Source organism: Delphinapterus leucas, chromosome 1 (genome assembly GCF_059928025.1).
Source record: "Delphinapterus leucas isolate spDelLeu-1000000601 "Yukka" chromosome 1, BTC_Dleu_Yukka2, whole genome shotgun sequence".
Taxonomy (NCBI): domain Eukaryota; kingdom Metazoa; phylum Chordata; class Mammalia; order Artiodactyla; family Monodontidae; genus Delphinapterus; species Delphinapterus leucas.
In genome coordinates, this window is record NC_143129.1 from 42,341,264 (window position 1) to 42,367,061 (window position 25,798).

At 35.3% G+C, this 25,798-nt stretch overlaps 1 protein-coding gene across 1 annotated transcript in view; it reads left to right on the forward strand.

The window, feature by feature from the left end:
* LOC111184602 (membrane cofactor protein-like) overlaps positions 1-24,565 on the forward strand; it is a 32,407-nt gene extending 7,842 nt beyond the window's left edge. Inside the window, exons 3-11 of the mRNA XM_089909110.1 lie at positions 592-777; positions 1,111-1,210; positions 8,626-8,711; positions 9,567-9,764; positions 15,468-15,650; positions 17,818-17,865; positions 21,560-21,613; positions 22,122-22,157; positions 22,667-24,565. Coding sequence (XP_089765236.1) covers positions 592-777; positions 1,111-1,210; positions 8,626-8,711; positions 9,567-9,764; positions 15,468-15,650; positions 17,818-17,865; positions 21,560-21,613; positions 22,122-22,157; positions 22,667-22,845 — 1,070 coding nt within the window. The 3' untranslated portion in view covers positions 22,846-24,565. The remainder of the gene's footprint in view (positions 1-591; positions 778-1,110; positions 1,211-8,625; positions 8,712-9,566; positions 9,765-15,467; positions 15,651-17,817; positions 17,866-21,559; positions 21,614-22,121; positions 22,158-22,666) is intronic.
* The last annotated feature ends 1,233 nt before the right edge of the window (positions 24,566-25,798 follow it).

Genomic DNA, 25,798 nt, shown 5'->3' on the forward strand with positions numbered 1-25,798 from the left:
AAAATAAAAATAAAAATAAAATAATAATAATAATAGTCACCTCTTATCATAGCATGTCTTGAGTACCCAGTGTGTACAGAGTGTAGTAGAAAAAGAAGGCATATGATCCCTGCCCTCTAGGACTTTGCCTACTGTGAGGAAACTGAGCCTGAAGTGACAAGTGATCACATGCTTGTGTTTCAAACTATGGAAGAGTAATCTGAGCAGAGTGCTATATACTATGGAAGACTTTTTAGAGGAGAGGTGAACTTTGAAATGAATTTAGAAAAAAGTATGTAAGGATATGTATATATATATATATATATATATATTTATTTAGTCAATACCAAAAAGATTTTGTCTCCTTTAATTTACTGTTGAATGAAAATTTAGCTTATTCCTCAACAAATTAAAAGCTAATAGGATGTTATTTAAAGTAAACAAGACACATCCTCCGCTACTACCATCACTTGGGTAAAAGCATGTGACAGTCACTTAAAATCTTGCTAAGAACCTTTCCATTTATTCTGTACTGCCTACTTGCTGCTAGGCCACAAGTGGCTGGTGAAAGAGATTAAATCCTTAATTTTCTGTTTTTATTTTTATTCCTAGGTCCCTGTATTGATCCACCAGTATTGGAGAGTATGAAGCTCAAGGGTGTCATTAAACACCATTATTATCCTGGGGACAGAATAAACTATGAGTGTCACACAGGATACTTTTATGTGTGGCCTTATCTCCTCTCATCTACTTGTGAGCCTAATGGCTCATGGAGCCCTATTGAAGAAGCATGTTTAAGTAAGGAAACAAAACCATTTTTGTTGGTTGTTTTTTGCTTTCTGTAGAGATTTTTACACATTTTAGGGTCAATTTTCCACTGCAACAATAATGATTTTCTCATGCAAAACTAGGTTTTAGATAGCAATGCATTTTTTCAGGCTTTGAGAAATCTCCAGGGAATCTTTATTGGTGATTGGTTCCTCAGTAAATGTGAATTTTAAGTTTGCCCTTATAATAATTAAATAAAGAAAATAATATTTCATCAATATAAAAGAGCAGTGTAGAATTTTGATCTTGATTTAAATGTTTTGAAATTGGTATGAAAAAACGAATTTGAAAATTTTCTTTTAGGAAAATCATGTCCAAATCCAGAAATAAAGCATGGTGAAGTATATGCCCCAAATAAAACTTTTGAGTTTGAATCAGAAGCTCACATTTCTTGTAATGAGGGGTAAGTAAGTTACTCCTTAGAGGAAATAAGTTAAATGTTATGAATTCCATTTTTCTTTGCTTCTCAGCTTAATCATTCCCTTAAAGTTGATTTCATTTTTCTTTCTAGGTCATAAGTTGCACTTGTAGCCAAATAACTCTTGGGCTTTTTATGGAGAATGAAATGATGTGTAATTAATAGAAAGGAATTTAAATTGAAGAAAAGCAAAATCATATACTTATTATATGTGGTAATAAGCCTATTGGAAGCATTGAAAATGTAGTAATCATGGTGACTTTATCCTTAACAACACAGTGCACCCTAGTAAAAATGGCCAGCTCTCAGAGTTGAAGGAGGGCTCACAGAAATGACACCAACAGTGTAAGAGGCTCCTTTTTCTCCACACCCTCTCCAGCATTTATCATTTGTAGACTTTTTAATGATGGCCATTCCGACTGGTGTGAGGTGATATCTCATTGTAGTTTTGATTTGCATTTCTCTAATAATTAGTTATGTTGAGCATCATTTCATGTGCCTGTTGGCCATTTGTATGTCTTCTTTGAAGAAATGTCTACCTAGGTCTTTTGCCCATTTTTTGATTATGTTGTTGTTGTTGTTGATATTAAGCTGGATGAGCTGTATGTATTGGAAATTAATCCCTTCTTGGTAGCATCATTTACAAATATTTTTCTCCCAGTCTGTAGGTTTTCTTTTCATTTTGTTTATGGTTTCCTTTGCTGTGCAAAAGCTTTTAAGTTTAATTAGGTCCCAGTTTTTATTTTTGTTTTTATCTCCATCACTCTAGGAGATGTACCCCAAAAAAATATTGCTGCAATTTATGTCAGAGAGTGTTCTGCCTATGTTTTCTTCTGTATTATAATATACTGTCTTATATTTAGGTCTTTAATCCATTTTGAGTTTATTTTTGTATACGTTTCTATATGGTATTAAAGAATGTTCTAATTTCATTCTTTTTACATATAGCTGTCCAGTTTTCTCAGCACCACTTGTTGACTGTCTTTTCTCCATTGTCTATTCTTGCCTCCTTTGTCATAGATTAATTGACCATCGGTGTATGGGTTTATTTATGGGCTTTCTATCATGCTCCATTGATTTATATGTCTGGCTTTTCTGCCAGTACCATACTGTTTTGATAACTATTGCTTTATTGTATAGTCTGAAGTCAGGGAGCATGATTCCTCCTGCTCCATTCTTCTTTCTCAAGAGTGTTTTGGCTAATAGGAGTCTTTTGTGTTTCCATACAAATTTAAAAATATTTTGTTCTAGTTCTGTGAAAAATGCCATTGTATTGAATCTGTAGATTGCCTTGGGTAGTATAGTCATTTTGACAATGCTGATTCTTCCAATCCAAGAACATGGGATATCTCTCCATCTGTTTGTGTCATCTTCAGTTTCTTTCATCAGTGTCTTATAGTTTTCAGAGTACAGGTCTTTTGCCTCCTTAGGTAGGTTTATTTCTAGATATTTTATTCTTTTTGATGCAGTGGTAAATGGGATTGTTTCCTTAATTTCTGTTTCTCATCTTTTGTTGTTAGTGTATAGAAGTGAAACAGATTTCTGTATATTAATTTTGTATTCAGCAACTTTACCAGATTCATTTATGAGCTCTAGTAGTTTTCTGGTAGTGTCTTTAGGATTTTCTATGTATAACATCATGTCATCTGCAAACAGTGACAGTTTTACTTCTTTTCCAATTTGGATTCCTTTATTTCTTTTTCTTTTCTGCTTCCTGTGGCTAGGACTTCCAAAACTATGCTGAATAAAAGTGGTGAGAGTGGGCCTCCTTGTACTGTTCCAGATCTTAGAGGAAATGCTTTCAGCTTTTCACCATTGAGTATGATGTGGGTTTGTCATATATGGCCTTTATTATGTTGAGCTATGTTTCCTCTATGCCTACTTTCTGAAGAGTTTTTAATCATAAATGGATGTTGAATTTTATAAAAAGTTTTTCTGCAGATCCTCTGCATTGAGAGGATCACATGGTTTTCATCCTTCAGTTTGTTAATATGCTGTATCACATTGATCAATCACATCGATTGATTTGTGAATATTGAAAAGTCCTTGCCTCCCTGTGATAAATCCCACTAGATCATGATGTATGATCCTTTTAACGTATTTTTGAAATTGGTTTGCTGGTATTTTGCTGAGGATTTTTGCATCTATTTTCATCAGTGATATTGACCTATAAATTTCTTTTTTGTGTGATATCTTTGTCTGGTTTTGGTATCAGGGTGATAGTGGCCTCAGAGAACAAGTTTGGAAGAGTTCTTTCCTCTGCAGTTTTTTGGAATAGTTTCAGAAGGATGGGTGTTACCTGTGTTTCCTTATTGATTTTCTGTCTGGATGATCTGTCTGTTGATGTAAGTGTAGTGTTAAGGTCCCCTACTATCATTGTGCTACTGTCAATTTTTGCTTTATGGCTGTTAGCCCTTGCCTTATATATTGAGGTGCTCCTATGTTGGGTGCATGTATATTTACAATTGTTATAATCTTCTTCTTCTACTGATCCTTTGCTCATTATGTAGTGTCTTTGTCTCTTGTAACCGTCTTTATTAAAGTCCGTTTTTGTCTGACATAAGTATTGCAACTCTGACTTTCTTTTGATTTCCGTTTGCATGGAATACCTTTTCCATTTCCTCACTATCAGTCTGTATGTGTCTCCAGATCTGAAGTGAGTCTCTTGTAGGCAGTGTATATATTAGTCTTGTTTTTGTAACCATTCAGCCAGTCTGTCTTTTGCTTGAAGCATTTAGTCTATTTACATTTAAGGTAATTATAGATAAGTATGTTCCTATTGCCATTTTGTTAATTGTTTTTTGTTTTTGTAGGTCTTTTTCTTTCCCCTTCTTTCATTCTCTACTCTTGTGATGACTATCTTTAATGTTATGTTTGGATTCCTTTTTCTTTTTGTATGTATATCTATTATAGATTTTTGACAATTACTGTTTTTGATTTTATATTTTACATCTAATTGTTCTGTGTAGCCCTTAACTGCTTATTGTGGATACAAATGATTTTTACTATTTGCATCTTTTAACCTCCCTACTAACTTTGTGTGTGGATGATTTCCTACCTTTCTTGTAAGTTTGCCTTTACCAGTGAGCTTTTCCATTTTATAATTTTCTTGTTTCTATTTGTGGCCTTTGCTTTTCCACCTAGAGAAGTTCTTTATCATTTGTTGTAAAGTTGGTTTGGTAATATTGAATTATTTTAGCTTTCGCTTGTCTGTAAAGCTGTTGATTTCTCCATGAAATCTGAATGGGAGCCTTGCTGGGTAGAGGATTCTTAGTTGTAGGTTTTTGTCTTTCATCACTTTAAGTATATCATGCCACTCCTTTCTGACCTGCAGAGTTTCTGCTGAAAAATCAGTTGATAGCCTTATGGGAGCTCTCTTGTATGTTACTTGTTGCTTTTCCCTTGTTGCTTTTAATATTCTCTCTTTATCTTTAATTTTCATCATTTTGATTACACTGTGTCATGGTGTATTCCTCTGTGGGTTAATCCTGTATGGAACTCTGCACTTCCGGACTTGGGTGACTGTTTCCTTCCCCAGGTTAGAGAAGTTTTCAGCAATTATCTTTTCAAATATTTTCTCACTCTCTCTTCTCCTTCTGGGACCCTGATAACGCAAATATTAGCATGCTTGATGTTGTCCCAGAAGTCTCTTGAACTGTCCTCATTCCTTTTCTTTTTTTTTTTCTCTCTTCAGTGGCAGTGATTTCCACTACTCTTGTCTTCCACCTCACTAATCAGTTCTTCCATCTCATTTACTCTACTATTGATACCTTCTAGTGTATTTTTCATTTCAGTTATTGTATTCTTTATTTCTGTTTGGTTGTTCTTTATATTTTCTAATTCTTTGTTAAAAACTTCTAATTTTTCATTCCGTGCATCCATTCTCTGCCCGAGTTCTTTGATCATCTTTACTATCATTACTCTGAACTCTTTCTTGGGTAGATTGCCTATCTCCATGTCACTTAGTTCTTCTGGGGTTTTATCTTGTTCCTTCATCTGAAACATATTCCTCTGTTGCTTCATTTTCTCTAAATTGCTATTTGTATTTTTAAATATGTGGTAGGTTGGTTACTTTTTTTTGGCCTTGGAGAAGTGACCCTCTGTAGGAGACATCCTATGCATCCCAGCAGTGCACTCCCCTCTCATCACCCAAGGGCCAGGGGCCAACTGGTCCCAGGGTAGTATCTGGCCTGCGTTTGCAGACTTGGCTTGCAGGTTGCAGGACTGTATTTTCTTGCTTCTGGTGTCTGCCCCCTAACTGTTGGAGCTGGGTTTTGGTCCTCTGGTGGGCAGGGCCATGTCTAGGGGTGTGTTTAGAGGTGGCTGTGGACTCAGGAAGTCTTTAAGCAGCCTGTCTGCTCATGGGTAGGGGCGTATCCCCTCCCAGTTTGTTGTTTGGCCTGAGATGTCCCAGCACTGGAGCCTACAGGCTGTTGGGTGGGGCCAGGTCTTGGTGCCAAAATATCAGCCTCTGGGAGAACTCACACAAATGAATCCCCTGATATATCTGCCGCAATGTCTGTATCCCCAGAGTGAGCCACAGCTGCCTCCACTTCCCTAGGAGACCCTCCAAGATGAGTAGGTAGCTCTGGCCCAGGCTCCTATGAAGTTACTGCTTTTACCTTTGGTCCTTTGGTGTGTTTGAGACTTTTTTGTGCACCCTTTAAGAGTGAAATCTCTATTTTCCCCAATCCTGTGGAGCTCCTGCAATCAAGCCCCACTGGCCTTCAAAGCCAAATGCTCTGGGAGCTCCTCTTCCCAGTGCTGGACCCCTGGGCTGTGGGGCCTCACGTGGGGCTCAGAACTCACTCCTGTGGGAGAATCTCTGTAATATAATTATTCTCCAGTTTGTGGGGTGCCCACTGTGGGGTATGGGATTTAATTATATTGCAAGGCTTCCCCTTCTACCAGTCTCCTTGTGGTTCCATCTTTATGTCTTTAGCTGTAAGGGATCTTTTCTAGTAGGTTTCAGTCTTTTTCAATGATGATTGCTCTATAGATTGCTGTGATTTTGGTGTTCTTGTGAGAGGAGGTGAGCTTAGGGTCCTTCTACTCTGCCATCTTAGCCACTCTGTCTTTGTCTTTTGAAAGTTTGGTTATTATGTGACTTAGTGTTGATATCTTTAAGTTCATTTTACCTGGGGGTTGTTGAGCTTCTTGGATGTTTATATTTGTGTCTTTCATCAAATTTGCAAAGCTGCTCACCATTATTTTTTTTAAATATTCTCTCTGCCCCTTTCTATCTCTCTTCTCCCTCTGAGACTCCCACACTGTGTAGGTTGATCCACTTGATGATATCACACAGGTCCTTTAGGCTCTGCTCACTTTTCTTCACTCTTTTTCCTTTCTGTTCCTCAGACTCAGTAACTTCCACCATTCTATATTCATGTTCACTGATCCTTCTGCAGCTCAAATTTGCCTTTAATCCCTCTATTGAATTTTTAATACCAGGTATTGTACTTTTAAGCTCCATAATTTCTTTTTGGTTCCTTTTTAGGTTTTCTAGCTCCTTATGATACTTCCATTTTGTTCACACATCATTTTCTTGACTTTCCCCAAGTCTTCCTTTAGTTCTTTGAGCATCTTTAAGATATTTTGATGTCTTTATCTAATATATCTATCATCAGATATTTTTCAGGAACAGTTTCTGTTCATTTGTTTTTTTATTCTGAATGGACCACACTTCCTGTTTCTTTGTATGTCTGGTGAATTTTTGTGGAATATTGGACATTGGAATCTAATAATGTGGTAACCCTGGAAATCAGATTCTCCCCTTTCCCTAGACATTGCAGTTTTTGTTATTGTTTTTGTTTATTGATTTTTGTATCATGTTTCTGTGGCAGGGATCACCTGAGATGTAAACTGAAGGCCTTCTCAGGCTGTTTCTGTGTTTTTTCCCTGAACATGCACACTCACTTTCTAAATTTCCCCACATATGCAGTTGTTTTTGAATGTCCTAGTCTTTAGTGCCTGGCTTCTGAGAGTGGAAACATGGAAAATGAAGGTGGAAGCAAATGTTGTTGGATCTTTAAATCCCATGTAAGTCACTTCAGCCAACAAGGAAAGGGCTTGCAAGAGTCGGCGAGGTGTGACAACAATGGCTGCCACCACTTTCTGTGATCAGAAATAGCAGTCAGCAATCAGAGTACAGATCCTTGGTATTGGAAGGCAGTCTTTTTGGCTATTGTACCTCCTGTAACCTGTGTGTAAGCTGCTTCAGGAGCACACGCACAGTTGCCTGCCCCACTGCTGAGGGTAGGGATAAGTTGCTGCTGTTTTCCTAAGAGCTGAAATGGACTGAAATTAATGCAATTTACCTGTCTGAGTTTTCCTCTAGAACTTGCAAGCCTTCAACAGACTCCAGAGTTCCAAAACAGTGACATCAGACAGATTCTGCCATTGCAGTTTTTGTCTAGTTATGGTGACAGATTCCTAGAGCTTCCAACTCTACCACCTTCCCAAAATCCTCTCCTAAAACACTAATATACAGAAAATGAGTACAGCTTAATGGAAAAGTCAACTGGAACCTTGTACAAGCAGTTTCACTGATTATTTTTAAACTGATCAAGTAAAAATATTAGAACATCCTGTCATAGATATAGAGAGCCTATTAGGTACTTTGAGAGGTACCAAAAACTTAAAGCATAGACTCTTCTCAAAAAAAAGTTGTAGCCTGGTTAGAAACACAATATATACTAACATAATATATTAAATCAAATAGTAAATAAGAAGTGCCAAATACATGCCATTATTTATGATCATTACAATGAGAATCCAGAAGAAGAGAGTACTGTGAATTTAAATCATCAGAGAAGATTTCATTAAGTAGTATTCCCAAGCTATTCCTGGAAAGATATTCTGATCTAAAGAATATTAAAAAGAACTAAAACTTACCTAGCACTCACTATGTGTCAGATGCTAACTTGTTCTCAAAACAACCCCATGATGTATGTACTATTATCTTTTTTACATAGATGAGGAAATTGAGCAAGAGGAACAGTAAGAGACTTTCCAAAGCTTAAATAACAAGTCATTCATGGAGCTGGGACTTGAATCCAGGCAGGCAAGCTCTAGGGCCTGATCTCTCTGCTCAGTCCTTGCTGAGCAGAATGGTGTGAGCAAAAGCATAGAAGTGAATGTGTGGTGCATTTGCCAGAGATGGTGAAGAGGCCACACTGACAGGCGTGATAGTAATTTCGACATTTTGCTGTTGGACAGTGTGTGTCCACATGCAGAAACTCTATTTGATTAAAATTGCAGATTTGGTTAGCACTTTCATTATATCATGTCATTTAAGAAACTTCTCCCTCAAACTACTGTAGTACAGAAAAACAACCATATAAAAATTTTCAGTATTATGTGCTGTTAAAGAAACAGTAACCTTTTCTTTTTTCATTTAGTTATTACTTAAGAGGAAAAAACATTCTAACTTGTAACCTTATTGGAGAGAATGTGCATTGGAGTGATAAGATACCACATTGTGAAAGTAAGTAAATTCTCACTTTAGAATTTAGATTAGGAATTTTCAAACTTTTTGGCTTCAGGACCTGTTTATGCTGTTAAATCAACAACGATTCCAAAGAGCTTTTCTTTATGTGGGTTATGTCTATTGGTATTCATTATATTGGAATTAAAACAAAAGTTTTTAAAATAGTTAATTATTAAATCATTTTTAGGAACAGTAAAGTCAATACATGTTAATATATACAACATATTTTTATGAAAAAATTAAAGATTTCCAAAACCAACAGTGGGAATAGTGGCATTGTTTTACATTTTTGAAAATCTCTTCAATATCTGGCTTAAAGGAAGACATCTGGATTCAGTCTGTGGCAAAATCACCCAATTTGTAGATTCTGGAAAATTTCACCATAAACTTACAAGGATGACAGTGAAATAAGACCATATCTTGGTATTAGTGTGAACCATGGATGTAGTGAATGGATATGTTTTAAAATTACAAATATGCATTTCTTAGCTAGCAGTGAATTTTATTTTTAATCACAAGCATATTTTCTCATTAAATTTCCATCTCTTATGATGATTAGAACAAAACTTAGCATATCCTTATAGATAAATATAGGTATTTCATATAGGTACTTTATATAGGTATTTAAGAAAATGAGTTTGGTTCTTAAAAGTTTATTTCTACATGATTTGAATTTGGGATAACACATTTTCTCATGGAAACTCTCCTCTAAATGGATAAAGGATTCACAACTAACTTCTAGAAATCATATGTTAAAGAACTTATTGAAGGTAGTTCATAGGACTTTTCTGATGCTGTCTTACTCTTTCACCTTCCCTTTACCTTTATTTTCTCTTTTTACCCCTTTTTAAGAGATTTTTTGTGGACGACCTCCAGAAATAAAACATGGAAAACACACCAATAGCTACAGGAATATATTTGAATATAATGAATTAGTAACTTATAGTTGTAATCCTTCAAATGGATCAGATGAATATTCGCTTGTTGGAGAGAGCCAGCTTATTTGTTCTGGACCTGGCAAATGGAGTAGTGCTGCTCCTCTGTGTAAAGGTAATAATGTTTCCATTTGTTTCCTTCGTCATTTGTAAATACTGTGGAACACTTCGTAAATAGTTTTACCTGTAAGTGAAACAGTCATATATGTTTCTTTCTCCGGTTAAATTGACTTCTAATTTAATTTAGGCCAAATCGAACAGAAAATAGTTCTAGTTGTGAGGTTTCCCACCCCTCACCCCAGATGTTCTTGACATTACAATTTACACATTATGAACTAATTTTGTGTGTGTGTGTGTGTGTGTGTATTAGGATTTTTTTGCTTGAAAGAACTGAAAAACTCAACACATCCTGCCTCAAAAATAAAGTTTTTTCTTATATTGCAAGATGTCTGAGAGTTCTGGCTACAAATAATGGTAGAGAAATTTTTAAAAGCTAAGCTTCTCATTGATAAGAATGATAAACTCTGAACAAAATATATTTTTAAAACAATATTTAAGGCACTAGAGAGTGACATAAAGCAAGGAGATGCTAGAGGGGATTTGATTCTTGGAAGAAAACCACTGAATAACAGGATAATATTTACTCTTTTCAAGTGCACATGGGACATTCTCTAAGGTAGCTCATATTCTAGGCAATAAGATTATTTTTAGCACATTCCAGAGAATTGAAATCATTAAGTGCATTATCTGTTCATAATGGAATAAACATAGAAATTAAAACAGGGCTAATCTAGAAAATTCGCAAATACTTGAAAATTATGAAAGGCACTCCTTACTAACCCATGAATCAAAGACGAAGTAACAAGGGAAGTTAGACAGTGTTTTGAATTGAGTAAAAAGGAAAAACACAATACATCAAAATATCAAAATTTGTGTGATAACAACAAAAGCATTGCTTAAAGGGAAATTTATAGCATGAAATACTTGTGTTAGAAAAAAATAAAAGTCTCAAATCAACAATCTAAGCTTCCACCTTAAAAAACTAAAAAAAGAAGAGCAAACTCAAAATAAGGAGACATAAGATGATCATAAAGATAGAGAGAAATCAATGAAATTGTGAAGAGAAAATAATAAAGAAAACCAATGAAACAAACCCCTGGTTCTTGGGGAAGATCAATAAAATAGATAAAGCTATAACTAGGCTGACAAGAAAGAAAAAGATATTTAATAAGTCAGAGAAAGACAAATACTGTATGATATCATTTATATGTGGAATCTAAAAAATACAACAAAGTAGTAAATATAACAAAAAAGAAGCAGACTCACAGATATAGAGAGCAAACTAGTGGTCACCAGTGAGGAGGGGCAATATGGGGGTGTGGGCGTGGAAGGTACAAACTATTGGGTATAAGATAGGCTACAAGGATGTATTGCACAACCTGAGGAATATAGCCAATATTTTGTAATAACTGTAAATAGAATGTAACATTTAAAAGTTGTATTAGGGGCTTCTCAGGTGGCGCAGTGGTTGAGAATCTTCCTGCTAATGCAGGGGACACGGGTTCGAGCCCTGGTCTGGGAGGATCCCACATGCCGCGGAGCAACTAGGCCCGTGAGCCACAACTACTGAGCCTGCGCATCTGGAGACTGTGCTCCGCAACAAGAAAGGCCGCGATAGTGAGAGGCCTCCGCACACTGTGATGAAGAGTGGCCCCCGCTTGCCACAACTAGAGAAAGCCCTTGCATAGAAACGAAGACCCAACACAGCAAAAATAAATTAATTAATTAATAAACTCCTACCCCCAACATCTCCTTTAAAAAAAAAAAAAGTTGTATTAAAATAATAAATTTTTCGGGGCTTCCCTGGTGGCGCAGTGGTTGAGAGTCCGCCTGCCGATGCAGGGGACACGGGTTCGTGCCCCGGTCCGGGAGGATCCCACATGCAGCGGAGTGGCTGGGACCGTGAGTCATGGCCGCTGGGCCTGCGCATCCGGAGCCTGTGCTCCACAACAGCGAGAGGCCCGCGTACTACAAAATAAATAAATTAAATAAAATAATTTTTTTAAAAAGAATGAAAAAGATGACAACACTATTCTTCAAACATTTAAATGGATATTAAAAAATATTACAATAATGATAGTTGTAATATTACATCTTTATGCCTATAAATTTGACAACTGAAATAAAATTGACAAATTCCTTGAAAGACAAAAAAATACCGAAATATCTTCACACGAATATATAGGTAGCCTAAATAGTCTTATACCTATTAAGGAAATATAATTTGTAGTTAAAAACCTTCCCACAGTGAGAACTGAGGCTCAGATGGCCTCCTTGGGGAATTAATTCTACCACACATTGCAGGAATAAATAATAGCACCTCTACACAAACCGTTCAAGAAATATAAGAGGAGGAAATGCTTCTCAACTCACTTCATGGGGACATTACTTGTTACTAAAACCAGACAAAAACATTGAAAGAAAATTGTAAACAATATCCTTATTGAATATAGAACTTTTCAACAAAATATCAACAAATCAAATCCTGCTATACGTCTACGTCTCTATTCCTGCCCTACAAATAGGTTCATCTGTACCATTTTTCTAGATTCCACATATTCCAAAAACAAATATACGATATTTGTTTTTCTCTTTCTGGCTCACTTCACTCTGTATAACAGACTCTAGGTCCATCCACATCTCTACAAATGACCCAATTTCGTTCCTTTTCATTTTACTGCAGAAACTAACACAACATTGTAAAGCAGTTTTACTCCAATTAAAAAAAAAAGAAGAAGAAGAAAAAATCCTGCTATATATAAAAATAAGAATACATCATAGCCAAGTAAGCTTTATTCCATAAATGCAAGATTGGTTCAGATTTTAAAATTAATCAGTGTTATTTACCATGTCAAAAGACTATAATGAAAAAATATATGATCATCTTAATAGATGCAAAAAAAAGCAATTGACAGAATTCATCATCTTTTTGTGGTAAAACTTAGCAAACTAGGAACAGAATGGAACTAACTATATCAACCTGATAAAAGGCACATACAAAAATCGCACAACTAACATTATGCTTAATAGTAAAAACCTACTTTCTTTCCCCCCAAGGTAGGAAGAAAGGAAGTATGTCTACGTTCATCACTCTATTCAACATTGCACTGGAGGTCCCACTCACTGCAATAAGGCAAGAGAAAGAAATAAGCACACATACATTGGAATGAAAGAAATAAAATAGTCTGTATTCATTTATAACATGATTGTCTATGTAGAAAATTCCAAAGACTGATGTTTTAGCAAGGTTGCAAAATATAAGATCAATATACAGAAATCAATCGTATGTCTACATACTAGCAATAAATCATTACTGAAAGTTTTATTTACAACAACTATTTGCAAATCCAAAACACAAAATACTTGCATATAAATCTAACTAACATATATGAAAGATTTAGATGGTATAAACCACTAAACACTAATAAAGGAAATTAAAGACCTTAATAAATAAAGGGATATACATTGGCCATGAAATGGAAGACTCAAAATAATAAAGGTGTAAATTCATTATAATTGATCTATAAATTCAACATAATACCAATAGAAACCCCAGTAAAACTTTTTGTATAAATTGACAAACTGATTCTGAAATTTATATGGAAAGACAAAAGAGCTAGAATAGTTAAACAGTTTTTGAAAATGAACTGGAGGATGTACTCTACCTGATGTCAAGACTTAGTATAAAGCATACTATAAGGCATATAAGCAAGACAGTTTGGTAGTGGTGAAAGGATAGATATATAGAGCAATAAACAAAATAGTGAGTCCAGGATTAGACCCTTGTAAATATGTCCAGTTGATTTTCACAGGTATACAGACAATTCAGTGGGGAACAATTTTTTCAACAAATGCTACCAGCACAATTGAACACCCATATGCTAAAAAAAAAAAAAAAAAAGAACCTCTGCTAAAAAAAAAAAAGAACCTCAGCCCATGTTAGCACCATATGGAAACATTTATTCAAAATGAAGCATAGACATACATATGAAACCTACAACTACAACACTTTTACAAGAAAACACAGAAAATATTTGTGACCTAGCCAAAGATTTCTCTAATACAACCCATAAAGCATGATGCTTTAAAGAAAAAAATAATAAATTGGATACTCCAAACTCAAAATTTCTGGACTGCAGAAGATATTATTAAGAGAACAACAACAAAAAGCAATAGACGGGGAGAAAATATTTTCAAAGTACGTATCTAATAATTTACTTGTATCTATGATATAGGAAGAAACCCTCAAAACACAATAATAAGAAAACAATTTTTTTAAATGAGCAAAAATTAGTAATAGACATATTTCACCAAATGTGATATGTAGATGGCAAAAAGTACATGAAAAGTTGCTCAATATCATTAGTAATTACAGGAATGTAATTTAAAATCACAATGAAATACCACTAACCAACTATTAGAATGGCTGAAATTAAAATTAAAAAATGTGGCAATGCAAGCAGTCAAATATACATGTAATTGAAGTTTCAGAGAGGAGAGAGAGGAATACAGAAAATTATTTGAATAAACACGGGCCAAAATATTTCAAATTTGATCCAAAACAATAAACCTACAGGTACAAGAAATTCAGTGACCCTAGCAGGATAAGTAAAAACTTTAATTTTACCAAGAAACCTCCACCAAACTAAATACATCATGTTAAAACTACTGAAAACAAAAAATAAAAGAAAAGGGAGCCAGGGAAAAAAGGTATTATATTGAGGACACACCCACCCACCCCCATTCCCCCGTTACCCACGTTAAGAATGACAGCTGAGGTCTCTTAAGGAACTGTGGAGATGAGAAGACAATAATCTCTGCTAATGTGCTGAAAGAAAAATAAAACACTTAACCTAGAATTCACTGTCAAGGAGAAATCTTCCAAAACTGAAGGTGAAATAAATAAAAAACAGTTTCAGATAAACAAAAGTTTGGGGAATTTGTCATCAGCCAACCTGAACACAAGAATTGATAAAGAAGTTCTCCTGGCTGAACAGAAATGATGTGATACTTGATGGAAATTCAGATCCACAGGAAAGGAGGAAGAACACTATTCTGGTTTAAAAGGCTGTATATTATCTGGCCCTCATCTATTGCTCAGATTTAATCTCATAAGATATCCTCTTGAACTCTCTGCTCAGCCCAGTGTTTTTCAGTTTGTTTTTTTTTTTTCCGAATTCTGCAAAACACATTCATAGATATTGAAGTCAATCTAGAGGGTCACGACCTGTATTTTACTTTGGAGAAGTAGAGTAGAATGGGAAACACCAGAGTACACTGGTGTGAGGGCTGAGCATTTTGCCTGGCTAGCTTCTTTTCAACTTTTAAAATCGAACTCAAATATTACCTTCTCAAAAAAGTCTTTGCTACCTTTCTAAAAGAGCAGGGTACTGTAATTAGTGTCAGCATGACCTTAGAAAAAGTCCTAGAGCTAAAGAGTATCAAAAGTTTTGAACTTGCCCTGAATTTGTACCTGGTAGTCACACTTTCTCAAGACTTGTCATTAATGGAAAAAAATGTAGGAAAGCCAATAAAGTATAATGACAGTCTGTTCTAGGTGGAAAAACGTTATTAAGTTTCTCTAAATCCATTTGCCTGAAATTCAGATGCACAGATAAAGTCTTTTTGTTTTCAATTAACATCTTGCCTTTCATTCCTCGGCTTTTTCTTCCCACTGGAAATTACTACTTTGCACTAGTTTTTCTGGTCCTGTGTGAAAGCAGCTTTTTATTAATTCTGGAATTTCTCCAATTTTCAGTGGTCAAATGTGAACGTCCAGTACTCGAACATGGAATAATGGTATCAGGAAGTAGAGAAAAATTTTCCTACCAAGCAGTGGTGATATTTGAATGCCTCCAGGGTTTTTACCTTAATGGCAGCAACCTAGTGTTCTGTGGTGGTAATAATACCTGGGAGCCTGAGATGCCAAAGTGTATTAAAGGTACAAATGTTGTCTCTTTCCTTTTTTTAAATTTTGTCTTTTAGTTTTTATTTCTTTGACATTAACAAGAATAATTGAAAAAATAAATCTTTGTATTTAACTCTGTCTTGTATCCATTTCCATGAGAGATGTATGACAGAACTTACATAGAATTCTGCTGTTGTGATTTTGTATGTTTTTATAGAGTCTTAGCACATTCTGTTAGCAAAGAACACAGGTATATTAATGTCTCTTGTTTGGTATTTTTATGTATAAAAATAGATGGGAATGATTTTTCAGAGTAAATCGAAGCATGGGAATTTTTACCTATATAAGTCAAGAATGAGAGGCATAATTCATATAAATGATATGAAAGTAGTAATCCCATGTGGTTTGTTCTTCAGTGCTGATTCCTCTCAATACAAAACTCCCAATTTTGAGCCATTCAGATTAAGTAACTTCCTGCTTATATTTTACAAAAAAATCCTTTAAATTCATGTGATTTACACTCATTCATCATTTTTAGTAATGAAAAGAGGAAGAATATATTTACAGCCATTTTAGTTGTTATGCTTAATGATTCTAAAAGTATTTGCCATAGTCCACAGATATCAAAAGATGTGTGAACTTGGACAAGTTACATAAACTTTAAATATATTTACTTACATGTAAAATGATTTAATGCCTTCCTCACTGGGTGATAACAAAGTCAAAATGGGATCCATTTAAAGCACTTAGCACAGTGCCTGGCATCTAGAAAGCTCTTAGATAGCTTGTATGACTTACAGCATCACCTTTACAGGGTATCTTCCAGGTCCAGGACTATGTTTCATTTTCCAGACTGCAACCAGTTTTGTTCTTTTTATACTGGGAAATTTTTGTTGTCACCAGAATAAGACCAGTATTTCTACCACTCCCCACCTCATACAAATATCATTTGTATCTTTACTGGGCATTTTTATTTGGCAACAGAAAGTAAATTTCATAACAACAGAAAGGCAGGAGAAGTCCTTACTTATTGAAATGAAATGGAGGATTTCTGGCAGGGACTACTAATTAGCTGCTCTGCTTAAGACTTGAGAGACTATTTTGATATGGTAGAAGGAATTATATTCCTGATTTCAGGGCTGCTTTCTCTGGCTTCTTCCTTTTAGTTGCAGCAGAAGCAAGAGACAAGAGGAAGAGAGGGAAGAGCATTAACCTGGGCAGACTGCATTCAGGGTCCTAGTGTGGCTCTGCTCACTCAAGTAACATCATTTCTATGGGTTCTAGTTTCCTGTTGTCTAATGACTCAAACTAATGTCAATTACTGGCATCTAATTTGTTTGTTTCCTATTGCCCTGATATTTTGAAGGATTGAGGGGGATTATTCATGTTAACATGGTAATTAGAACACCTTATATAATTCCTGTAAACCTGGTACCCAGTAACCTCCTTCAGTACCTTGGTGAGTGCTGTGAAGTTTTGTGGGAAAAGAGATGTTTTTTTGGTGGATGATATATAAAGATTGCATACGAAATTTATATTCTTGGACCCATCTATGTCCCAGTGGGCCTATACACTGTGGTATACTATATTTGTTGATATGCTCTTTTGAAAGTTGACCATAAACATTTCATAAGGACTTATAAAACACTGATACAGTTTAGTGTTTGAAGAAGATGTGAATTGTTTGTGAGAAAAAGCCTATGAAGAGAAGAAGCTACAGTGATCTTTTTTTAAAAATAAAAAGTCAACTCTCCTTATGGGATTGTCAATCATTTTTTATCATCAGTTAGAGAAAGACTATACCAAAAGGATCAGTAGCAACGTATAATGGTGTTAAGTCAGATCTAAATGTGCTAATATGAAAAAATGTCCAAGAAATCCTTAGTGAAAAAGAAAAAAATTATGGAATATACTACTTGGATCTTTTAAAAGAATACATAAATTTTATGATTTATAATTAGTTAACTACTAGGATTTTCATTATAAAATACAAAGTTGTAGTGAACATTTTATATACACATCCTTATGCACTTGTACAAATATATATTTAGGTTAAACCCAGGAGTAGAATTGCAAAGTTCTGAGTGTATGTGTATTATTTATTTTGAGAAATAATCTTAAAAAAGAATTAAAAACCAAAATTAAATTCATAATTTTGTATTGACAAGGATGGTGAATTGAGTCAACTTTATTTTTCCAGGTTACAAGCCTACTCATCCAACCAAGACTCCACTTGCAAAATATCCAGGTTCAGTAACTCTTTATCCTACTTATAGTTAAGAAATTTATAAAGTGATGGGTGTAAAATCATGTCTTATGTTAATTTGCATTTCTTTAATTATCAGTGAGGCTTAACTTTTTCTGTCTACATTTATTTATTCATGTTCTTTGTTCATTTTTCTATTAGGTTTCTAAAACTTTTTTTTTGTTGATTTGAACTTACTATAAATTAAAGCCCTTTTAATGTGAACTTTTTTCCTAGGGTTGTTTTTTTATTTTATTTTATTTTTTTGCTTTATTTTCACTAGTCAGTTTTCTTTTAGGATTTTATATTGTACTATTAGATATGGGTTGCTTTTTATAACTTTTTGTTACCTGAGTATATTTTTATACATGAATATATTTTGGTAAATTTTCAAACATTACAGAAGTATACAGAGTAAAAGATTAGTTCTCCCTTCCTAGCCTATTACCTTAGTTAATCACTGTTAGGGTGTCTTTGTATCTATTTCTGTACATCAAAATCCTTATATATGTAGCTATACATTTAATTTGGTGTTTATTTTCTTAAACAAAAATGGCATCATACTGTTCATATTTTTTTGAAACTAGCATTTTTCCACTTAATGTCTTATATTGGGATTATATTTTGATTTATTCTCATCCTTTTATATGATGACTTTAATATATGCCATCATATTTTATTTAACTATTCTCCTATTGGTGGTCATTTATATGTGCAAAACTTTTACATTAATAGGTAGATGGATATATCGATCTTTTCCCTAATGGCTAGGAGTGTTGTGTCTTTCTTATAAAAGTTTTAGGACTTCCTCAAGCTGAAATTATATAAACATTTCAACCATGCATCCTAATTGCATTCTTTGGATTTAAATCTTTGGTACATCTGAAATTCATTATGGTATGTGGAATGAGATTGGGTACCTCTTCACTCCACCCACCCCCATCCAATGGCAAAGTAGCACCATCTGTTGAATAACTTGTCTTCTCTCCAAGTGTTTTGAGGTGCCACTTTTTATCATCCATTAAATCCATAGGTGTTTTAGTCTTCTGTCTGTTCCCTTGAACTCTGTCCATATCTGTGCCAACACCCAGTTGTTGTTGTTTTTCATTCTAGTACTATAATATGTTTTAATGTCTGGCAGAACGCTTACTGTAATTTTTCCAGATCAACATTTATTTAATTTTTCTTACCATTTCAACCAATTCAGTAGCATTATATACATTCACATTGTTGTGCAACCATCACTACTATCTATCTCTAGAACTTTTTCATCATCTCAAACTAAAACTTTGTACCCATTAAGCAGTAATGCTCCTTTCTCCCTCCTCCCATATTCAATAACCTCTTTCTACTTTCTGTCTCTGAATTTAACTTACCTAGATAACTCATTTAAGTGGTACTTTACATGTGTCCCTTTGTGTCTGGATTAGTCCACTTAGCATAATGTCTTCAAAGTTCATCCACCTTGTATCAGAACTTTGTTGCTTTTTATGGCTGAAAATATTCCAGTGTTTGTATATACCACATTTTATTTATTCATTCATCTGTCGATAGATACTGGGTTGTTTTCACCTTTTGACATTCTAAACAATGCTTTTCAGAATATTGGCATTCAAGTATCTGTTTGAGTCCCTCTTTTGAAAATTTTTGGGGGTATATACCTTGGAGTGGAATTGTTGTGTTATATATTAATTCTTGTTTAATATTTGGAGGAACATCCATACTGTCTTCCATTTTTAAAAAGTTTTTAAGTGGCTGCACCATTTTCATTCCCACAAGTGATGTACAAAGTTTCTAATTTCTCAAAATCTTTGCCAACACATGTTAATTTCTGTTTTTTATATAATAACCATCATAATCTATGTTAGTTAATAGGTGTGAAGTAGTATCTCATTGTGGCTTTTATTCCCCTAACGATTAGTGATATGGTGAGCAGCTTTTCATGTGCTTCTTGACCATTTGCATATCTTCTTTGGAGAAATGTCTATTCAAGTCCCTTGCCCATTTGTAAAATGGCTTTTTGTTGTTGTTATTGAGTTTTAGGAATTCGTAATATATTTCGGATATCAATCCCTTATCAGATGTATGATTTACAGATGTTTCTGCCCATTCTGTGAGTTGGTTTTTACTCTGTTGATAGTGTCCTTTGATGCACAGAAGTTTTTAATTTTGATGTAGTCCAATATATCTATTTTTTCTTTTGTTGCCTATGCTTTTGGTGTCACATCTAAAAAGTCATTGCCAGTTCAACATCATGAAATTTGTCCTCTATGTTTTCTTCTAAGAGTTTTATAGTTTTAAGTCTTTTGTTTTTGATTCATTTTGAATTAATTTTTGTATATGGTGTAAGATAAGTGTCAAATTTCATTCTTTGCATATGGATATCCAGTTTTCCAAAAATCATTTGTTGAAAAGACTACCCTTTCCCCATTGAATGCTCTTAGCACCCTTGTGAACAATCATTTGACCATATAAGCAAGGGTTTATTTCTGGGCCCTATATTCTATACCATTGATCTGTATGTCTGTCTCTATGCCAGTACCATTCTGTTTTATTATTGTAGCTTTTTAGTAAGTTTTGAAATCAGGAAGTATGAGCCCTTTCAACATTGCTCTTCTTTTTCAAGATTGTCTTGGCTGTTGCTAGTCCCTTGAGATTCCATATAAATTATAGGTTGTATTTTTCTTTTTCTGCAAAATGCATTTTCAAGATGGTGATAGAGAGTGCATTTAATCTGTAAATTGTTTTGTGTAGTATTAACATCTTAACAATATTAAGTCTTCCTGTCCATGACCACAGGATGTCTTTCTGTTTATTTATGTCTTCTTCACTTTCTTTCAGCAATTTTTCTAGTTTTCAATGTACAAGTCTTTCATCTCCTTGGTTAAGTTTATTTGAGTATTTTATTCTTTTTAATGCTATTGTAAATGGAATTGTTTGCTTAATTTCATTTTTGGATTGTTCATTGTTAGTGTATAGAAACACAACTGATTTTTGTGTGTTCATTTTGTATCCTTCAACTTTGCTGAATTTATGTTTTAGTTCTAACTAATGTGTATGTGTTTGTGTGTACGTGTGTGATCTTTATAGAGCTTTCTATATAAAAAATCATGTCATCTATAAAGAGAGATCATTTTATTTCTTCTTCCCCATCTGGATATTTTTAACTTCTTTTTTACGTAATGATTCTGACCCAAACTTCCAATGTTACATTGAATTGAAGTGGCAAATGCAGGAATTCTGTGTTGCTCCTGATCTTAAGGGAAAAAAGTTTTAGTATTTCAACATTGAGTATGATGTTAGCCATGAGTATTTTATAAATGACCTGTATAATATTGAAGAGTCTTTCTACTCCAGAGCAACTTCTAAATCATTTTTAAGCCCTCCTCTATCTTTTAAGTAGAGTCATATTGAATTCAAGCCTAATTTTTTGGAATACACTAATGATAAGTTTTCTTGCTATACCACAGAATTAGTTGCAAGGAATATCAGTGGACAGGAAGAAGAATGTTCATGGCATTGGATATAAATTTATAATATTTTATGATGCAACTTTTAAGAAACATTAATATAATTTATAAGGAAAATTAAATTATAATTATGAATTATAAAAAGGCACAAGACCAAAACCAATGAATTTATAGATCTTTAAGATTTATTTAGTCTTTCATTTTACCTATTTCCATTTTTTTCCTAGGATATCCCAATCCCAGTGATGAAATACTATCACTTGATGACTTTGAGGATTTAGGTATTATTTTGTTATTAATAACCCTGTACTATGAGGCCTTAGAGTTCTACATGGAAATATCATGTTCCAATCATTTGTAGGTAGGGAAGAAACAATGTGTCACAAATAATTAGTAATAGTTGACATTTATAGTTATTTTATTAGTGCAGGTACCATAACAAATGTAAGTGGTAGTATATATAGACACATGTAGATAATTTTCTCTAATCTAGTAAATTCTAACAGTACTAGTAACCTATACAAAATAACCTGATGTGGTAGCTAAAGCACAAAACAATGAAAAATGAGACTCCTGTTAAGAGTTTCACAAGGTGGATCCTGTACCTGGAATCTGTTTAAAAGGGTTCTGTGATCAAAATGACTTGGATGCAGTAGCAGACATGCTAAAACTAGATTGATAAACATTTTTGCTGTAGTTTTTAGATGATCTGATCAAAATTAAAATACAGCTGCTATCTAGGACCCATAGATGCTTAATATCTTCAAAACTGTTTTCATTGTTTCTCAGATACAGGAATCATTGCTCTGATTATTCTTACTGCAAGTAAGTATCTCAAACTTCGATACCACTTAAATGAAAATGTAATATGAAGATGAGATGCACATTATTTTTTCAATGACTTTTCAGTTGCTGTAGTTTTTATAGGTTGAAATTGAGTAGAACAGTCTAAAAAAACCTGACCTTTTCTGTGATATACTACCTTGTGTTGGTGATTGTATACTCTTTTATATTCTACATGTCCACTTAGTAACAAACCCTAAATGATGCACGTTTTTTTCAAAATTATTAGTCATATGAGTCTATTTCCCAAATATGCTTTGGGTAATTTTCTAAATTAAGCAAAGACTCTGACTTGTTGTGGACTGTTTAAGTGATTCCAGGGGATTGGATTTAGATACTGAAGGGTTGAGATGGAATATAAATGTATATGTATAGAAAATAACATTTTCTAACCGCAGAAATGTAACCAATGTTTATTTCTTCTGCTTGGTTTGGAATCTTGGTGATTAATTTTCAGAGTCACATGTCATTTGTTTCCTGTTTTCTTGTAGTTGTTGCTGTTTTAGTAGTTTGTACCTGCTTATACAGATGTCTTCACAGTGAGAGGAAAGAGGAGAAGGATATGAAAAAGAAGGAAGAAAAGGATATGAAAAAGAAGGAGAAGAAAGAGAAGAAGGAAAAGGAGAAAAAGGAAAACAAGAAGAAGGAGAAGGAGAAGAGAAGAAGATGAAAGGGTAAATCAAAGCATGTTTCCTCTAACTTATTCTAAACTTTGTTCTTTTTTGTCCTCTGTATTGCATGCTGTGTTTTCCTAAAATGTGCCTGCATGAGTGTGCTGTCTGAATTGCATTTCATTACTAAAAATGTTGTTAGCTGCTTTTAATATCACTGCAACCAGAGAAATTTGTGCAGAATTTCATCAGCTATTATGACTATAGGAAAAGTTTCTGTGGGATTTGAGGTTTAAGCTCTTCAGCAAATCATGGACTGTTAGAGGATTTTCCCTACCCTAGGTGTACCCTACTTCCTAGATTGGACTGGTGGCCAAGATGAAATTTTAAATGGTTCACTGGAGACTTTGACATTTATATTCACTGCAATTTTTATGATGAAAATCTCCATTTATCTATCCAACTTAGGTCACTGTAAGAAGCTATGTAGTTAAAATTTGATTTCATTTAGAGTTGTTATTTATATAACTGGGGAATTAAAAGCAGCATTATTTGATTTCCCATTTATGATCTCTTAATTTACTAAGTGGCAGTAAAACTGATGGGATTAAACTTCAAGTTACTGAAAGGGGTAGGATTTATAAGGCATCTCATTAGTTTTGTTTTTCTCTTTATCTGTAAAAATAAAAAAATCAGTGGGGTGCTTAGAATAAAAAGAAAGTGTACAGAGGATATTCAAGATGGCGAAGGATTAAGACATGGAGATCACCTTCCTCCCCACACATACATCAAAAATACATCTACATGTGAAACAACTCCTACAGAACACCTACTGAACGCTGGCAGAAGACCTCAGACTCCCCAAAAGGCAAGAAACCCCCCACATACCCGGGTAGGGCAAAAGAAAAAAGAAAAAACAGAGACAAAAGAATAGGGATGGGACCTGTACTTCTGGGAGGGAGCTGTGAAGGAGGAAAACTTTCCACACACTAGGAAGCCCCTTCACTGGCAGAGACGGGGGTGGGTGGGGGGGGGGAGCTTCGGAGCCACGGAGGAAGTGCAGCAACAGGGTGCAGAGGGCACAGCGGAGAGATTTCCGCACAGAGGATCAGTGCCGACCAGCACTCACCTGCCTGAGATGCTTGTCTGCTCATCTGCTGGGGCGGGTGGGGGCTGGGAGCAGAGGCTCAGGCTTTGGAGTTCAGAATCCAGGGAGAGAACTGGGGTTGGCTGCGTGAACACAGCCTGAAGGAGGCTAGTGCACCACAGCTAAACAGGAGGGAGTCCGGGAAAAAGTCTGGAACTGCCTAAGAGTCAAGAGACCATTGTTTCAGGGTGCACGAGGAGAGGAAGTTCAGAAAACCACCTAAACAAGCCTCAGAGGCAGGTGCGAACCGCGGCTATCACTGCAGACACCAGAGACGGGCATGAAATGCTATGGGTGCGGCTGCAGCCACCAGGAATCCTGTGTGCAAGAACAGGTCACTATCCACACCTCCCCTCCCAGGAGCCTGTGCAGCCTGCCACTGCCAGTGCCCCGTGATCCAGGGAGAATTTCCTCAGAAGAACACACGGCATGCCTCAGGCTGTTGCAACGTCACACTGGCCTCTGCCGCCACTGGCTTGCCCTGCATTCCGTACCCATCACTCCTGCTGGCCTGAGTGAGCCAGAGCCCCCAATCACCCGCTCCTTTAACCTCCTTCTGTCTGGGCAAAGAACAGACGCCAGAGGGCGACCTACATGCAGAGATGGGGCCAAATCCAAAGGTGAACCCCAGGAGCTGTGTGAACAAAGAAGAGAAAGGGAAATTTCTCTGTGCAGCCTCAGGAGCAGCAGATTAAATCTCCACAGTCAACTTGATGTACCCTCCATCTGTGGAATACCTGAATAGACAACAAATCATCCCAAAATTTAGGCAGTGGATTTTGGGAGCAAGTGTGGACTTGGGGTTTGCTTTATGCAACTGACTACTTTCTGATTTTTATGTTTATCTTAGTATAGTTTTTAGCGCTTGTTATCATTGGTGGATTTGTTTATTGCTTTGGCTGCTCTCTTTTTTCTTTCATTACTTTTTAATTGTTTTACTTTAATAATTTTTTAATTTTAATAACTTTATTTTCTTTTATTTTATTATTGTTTTTTCTTTCATTCTATTTTTTCTCCCTTTTCTTCTGAGCCATGTGGCTGACAGGGTCTGGGTGCTCCGGCTGGGTGTCAGGCCTGAGCTTCTGAGGTGGGAGAGCCAAGTTCTCCAGGCCACCAGAGACCTCCCAGCCCCAAGTAATATCAATCGGTGAGAGCTCTCCCTGAGATCTCTGTCTCAAGACGAAGACCCTGCTCCACTCAACAACCAGCAAGCTCCAGTGCTGGACACCCTATGCCAAACAACTAGCAAGATGAGAACACAATCCCACCCATTAGCAGAGAGGCTGCCTAAGATCATAATAAGTTCACAGATACCCCAAAACACACCACCGGATGCAGTTCTGCCCACCAGAAAGAAGAGATCCAGGCTCATCCACCAAAACACAGGCACCAGTCCCCTCCATGAGGAAGCCTACACAACCCACTGAACCAAACTTACCCACTGGGGGCAGACACCAAAAACAATGGGAACTACAAACCTGCATCCTGAAAAAAGGATACCCCAAACACAGCAACTGAAGCAAAATGAGGAGACAGGGAAATAGGCAGCAAGTGAAGGAGCAAAGTAGAAACCCACCAGACCATACAAATGAAGAGGAAATAGGCAGTCTACCTGAAAAAGAATCCAGAGTAATGATAGAAAAGATGATCCAAAATCTTGGAAATAAAATACAAGAAACATTTAACAAGGACCTAAAAAAACTGAAGAGCAAACAAACAGTGATGAACAACACAATAAATGAATTTAAAAATTCTCTAGAAGCAATCAATAGCAGAATAACTGTGGCAGAAGAACGGATAAGTGACTTGGAAGATAAAAGAGTGGAAATAATGACTGCAGAGCAGAAAAAAGAATGAAAAGAATT